Source organism: Panthera pardus, unplaced genomic scaffold, assembly GCF_024362965.1.
Source record: "Panthera pardus isolate Hobbes unplaced genomic scaffold, ASM2436296v1 HiC_scaffold_18, whole genome shotgun sequence".
NCBI lineage: Eukaryota > Metazoa > Chordata > Mammalia > Carnivora > Felidae > Panthera > Panthera pardus.
Window position 1 is genome coordinate 6,117,658 of NW_026526743.1, and position 3,664 is coordinate 6,121,321.

General features: G+C 43.0%; 1 protein-coding gene across 1 annotated transcript; it reads left to right on the top strand.

Moving 5' to 3' along the window:
* The first annotated feature begins 541 nt into the window (after positions 1-541).
* On the top strand, positions 542-1,894 carry LOC128778079 (vomeronasal type-1 receptor 4-like). Its single transcript, XM_053906443.1, has one exon. It carries the CDS (start codon positions 581-583, stop codon positions 1,766-1,768), a length of 1,188 nt encoding a protein of 395 aa, XP_053762418.1. The 5' UTR covers positions 542-580; the 3' UTR covers positions 1,769-1,894.
* The last annotated feature ends 1,770 nt before the right edge of the window (positions 1,895-3,664 follow it).

Below are 3,664 nucleotides of genomic sequence, written 5' to 3' on the forward strand. Positions count from 1 at the left end.
GGTACCAAGTAGTGGTTTAATTTTAATTTTCCCAATTACTAAGGACATTGAACATGTTTTGGACATGTATTACCCATTGAGTAACCTCTTTTGAAGTTTCTGTCGGGAAGTTTTGTCCACTGTTTTCTATTGTGAGCCTGTAAGCGTTCTTTGTACTATACTCAATCTCTCCTCTCTCTCTCTCTCTGTCTCTCTCTCTCTCTCTTTCTCTCCCATGTGTGTGTGTGTGTGTCTTTTGAGGAGAACCAGCTCTTAATTTTTATAATTTACTTTGTCATGTCACATATACAGTTAATATGCTTTGTGCTGTTTAAGAAATATGTTTTAAACTCAAGGCCACAGAATATTCTCTTTTTGTTTTTCTATAAATGTCATTATTTATCTCTAAAATTTGGATGAGCAATCTATTCAGAATTGATTTGTTGTATGATATGGGTAGTTACTGCGGTTTTCTCTTACCTAATATGGCTAGCAAATTTCAGTTTATTCTGAAAATGTTGTATTACGCTCTCTTTATATGCTTTTGTTTATCGTAGCTTCACCCAGTTATGATCACCTCGTTCTTACTGCTGACTTTTCCATGGAGTATACTGGAAAGTTTCTCCATTTACTCCTGTCTCTTGGAGTCTTTGGCAGTCTCACAGGACCACGGAAGTTACTCTTGGTGTCAGATTCTTCAATGAGTCTCTTTGCTCAGAAGAATGATTGTTACTACTGTTTAGAGGAAAATGTGCTAAATGACAGAATGGCCCCCAGGGATTTGGCAATAGCAGTCATCTTCTTATCACAGACGATAGTTGGAATCCTGGGCAATTTCTCTCTTCTTCACCATTATGTCTTCCATTACCACACCGAAGGGAGTTTGAGACCCACAGAGTTGATCCTCATGCACCTGCTTATAGCCAACTCCTTGACGATGCTCTCAAAAGGTGTCCCCCAGACACTGGCAGCTTTTGGGCTGCAATATTTCCTCAATGAGTTTGGATGCGAACTTCTTTTGTATGTTCAGAGGGTGGGCAGGGGAATGTCCATTGGCAGCACCTGCCTCTTGAGTGTCTTCCAGACCGTCACGATCAGCCCCATGAACTCCTGTTGGAAGGATCTTAAAACCAAAGCCCCAAAGTACATTGGCCTCTCCATTTCCCTCTGTTGGATCCAGTTCATGTTTGTAAATTTAATTTTTCCTATGTATGTGTTATACGCATCTAACAACTGGCACATGAAAAACATCACAAAGAAACGAGATTTGGGGTATTGTCTTTCTGTAGATACTGAGACAATCACAGTTTCTGTATATGCAGCATTGATAGTATTTCCTGAAGTTTCACTTTCTGGGCTCACGATCTGGACCAGCGGCTCCATGGTCTTCCTCCTGCACAGACACAAGCAGCGGGTCCAGCACATTCACAGCACTAATGTCGCCCCCAGATCCTCTGCTGAGTCCAGAGCCACCCAGAGCATCCTCGTCCTCATGAGCACCTTTGTGTCTTTCCACTTCCTCTCCTCCGTCTTTCATGCTTGTATTGCTCTTAGTTATAATCCCAGCCGGTGGCTGGTGAAGACCACTGCAGTAATTTCCGTGGGCTTTCCAGCCATCAGCCCATTTCTGCTCATGAGACAAGACTCCACAGTACACAGGCTCTGCTTTTCCTGGATAAGGAACACAAAATCCCCTAATCTTACCAGAAGAAATGTGAATTGTATGTGTCTGAGCAATGCCCAGTTGTTTATTTACTCCTCCTGCTGGAAAAGTCAATACAGAACCTAGGAAGTAACCACATGACTCTCCAGCGTGGACACTAATGGGCATTGGTGGTTGCATCCCCTGGTTGAAATGGGCCATACACTGGCAGACTGGAAGTGGACAAAGCTGTTTGGCCTCATTCTGATGCCCAGTGTTCTGAATACAGCTGTCTTAATGAAATGCTATTGAGGGAAATTGAGTGGATTTGATTCTAGCTTCTTAATCTGTTGATTGGAGTGCTTCACTCAGGGATGTACTCATAGAAAAATCTGCCAGAGTTTAATACTGTGAAAAAATGGGTTATCAATATTGTTGGAAGGCAATTCTCCATGGGTTTCTCATGTATGTGCATGTCTTGTGGGCAGAGGCACGGGGAACTTTTGTTCTGGACTGTTTTTCATAGATGTTTGTATAAAGAAGTACCTTTGAAGATAATAGATGAGTATCATCCTTTGGAGCAGTGGACAGATGAATTTGTTGTACAGGAAAATAAGAAACTTTAGCCGAGAAATGGCAGTGACAAAGGTGACAAGAATTTTGGAGATCTGAGGAGAAAGTTAAGCCTGAGAAGTCTGCTTGAACATCCAGTGGAGTCCTGAGACATAGTGAGTTAGAAAATCCTCAGAAGTTGAAAGGGTATCTGAGTCCTCATCTAAGCTTCAGGAACCACACCATCTCCCCTCCACAATAAGTGCTGGTTGCCACCATTCTAGGAAAGTCATTCCTTGAAAACATCTTCCTGGTGAGTTTAAACTAAAACTGGAAGTAGATGCCCAGAGCCAGCTTCAAATATGTCCCACTATAATAGCCTTGCTTGAGATACGTATCAGCTTTTAATGTCGCATGGCTTCATTCTCAGACTGTGCTCAGAAAAAAGGTGATAGCCTCTCAGGTGCTATATGTCTGTGTGGAGGACAGAGGATGCAGGTTTATTTGGGATCCTATGCCCCAAAGCTGCAGGTTCCAAAGGATGAGGATTTAGCCCCAATTGAATGATGATGATCCTAGAAGAATCCTAGGATGAATGGTGATTCTAGGAGACTGAAATCAGTAGGGCATTAAGGAGAGAATGTGAAATGATATGTCCCATTCAAGAGGGAAATCCTCCTGCCCCAGACAAAAGTGTGGTTCAAAACCTTGTGAGCGAGACAACCCATTCCTGCCACAGAAAGGGCACACTCTCCCAAAACTTGAAGTCAAAAAGAAGATGAAACATATGTATCAGTTACTGCACCCAAGAAAACAAAGAATTTGACCTTTTTTTGTGTGTGTGTCATAAATCCAAGTCAAAGTCAGCTTCTGACAGAGGTGAAATCCACTTGAAATCAGATCTTTCTTTGTGAACAGTAGAGACTCTGAAATTCGGGAAAGTGAGACAGTCATTGGCCCAATCCCAGGGGAGAAGCTGTGCTTTTCATATGGACCGCAAATCTGGGAGGAGAGTCAGTTCAAGGAGTGATTCCTGTCCAGACAGTGCCCATGGATGGACACTTGAGTGACTGCAGGGATTCTTCCTAACTTGAACAAAGGACAGTGATGAGTGTTACATTCAACGTCCAAAAACCCACCAACCCACCTCTGGGAGCCGGAGATCTCTCCTCTTTCCTCTTTACAGGTTCGTTCTCTCTCTCTCTCTCTCTCTCTCGCTCCCGCTCCCTCTCCCTCTCCCTCTCCCATCAACCCAGAACTTCACTGGGGATGTGAGATTGCACAAGCCTGGAATTGCAGTGCACATGCAGGAAAGAAAGAAGAGAAGGGTGAACTACTTTTCAAAAAAAAATAGGAAGCTCCAGTGGTACCTTTATCTAACTCTCCAAGCTGGAGACTAGGAGCCTTGTCTAGAGGTGGTAAAATAAAGGGTAAAGAGATTTTTTTTTTAACGTCTATTATTGACAGACAGACACAGAGCGTGAGCAGAAT

Coding starts and splice junctions, on each gene's coding strand:
- LOC128778079 (XM_053906443.1), top strand. CDS start 581: ATGGAGTATACTGGAAAGTTTCTCCATTTACTCCTGTCTCTTGGAGTC.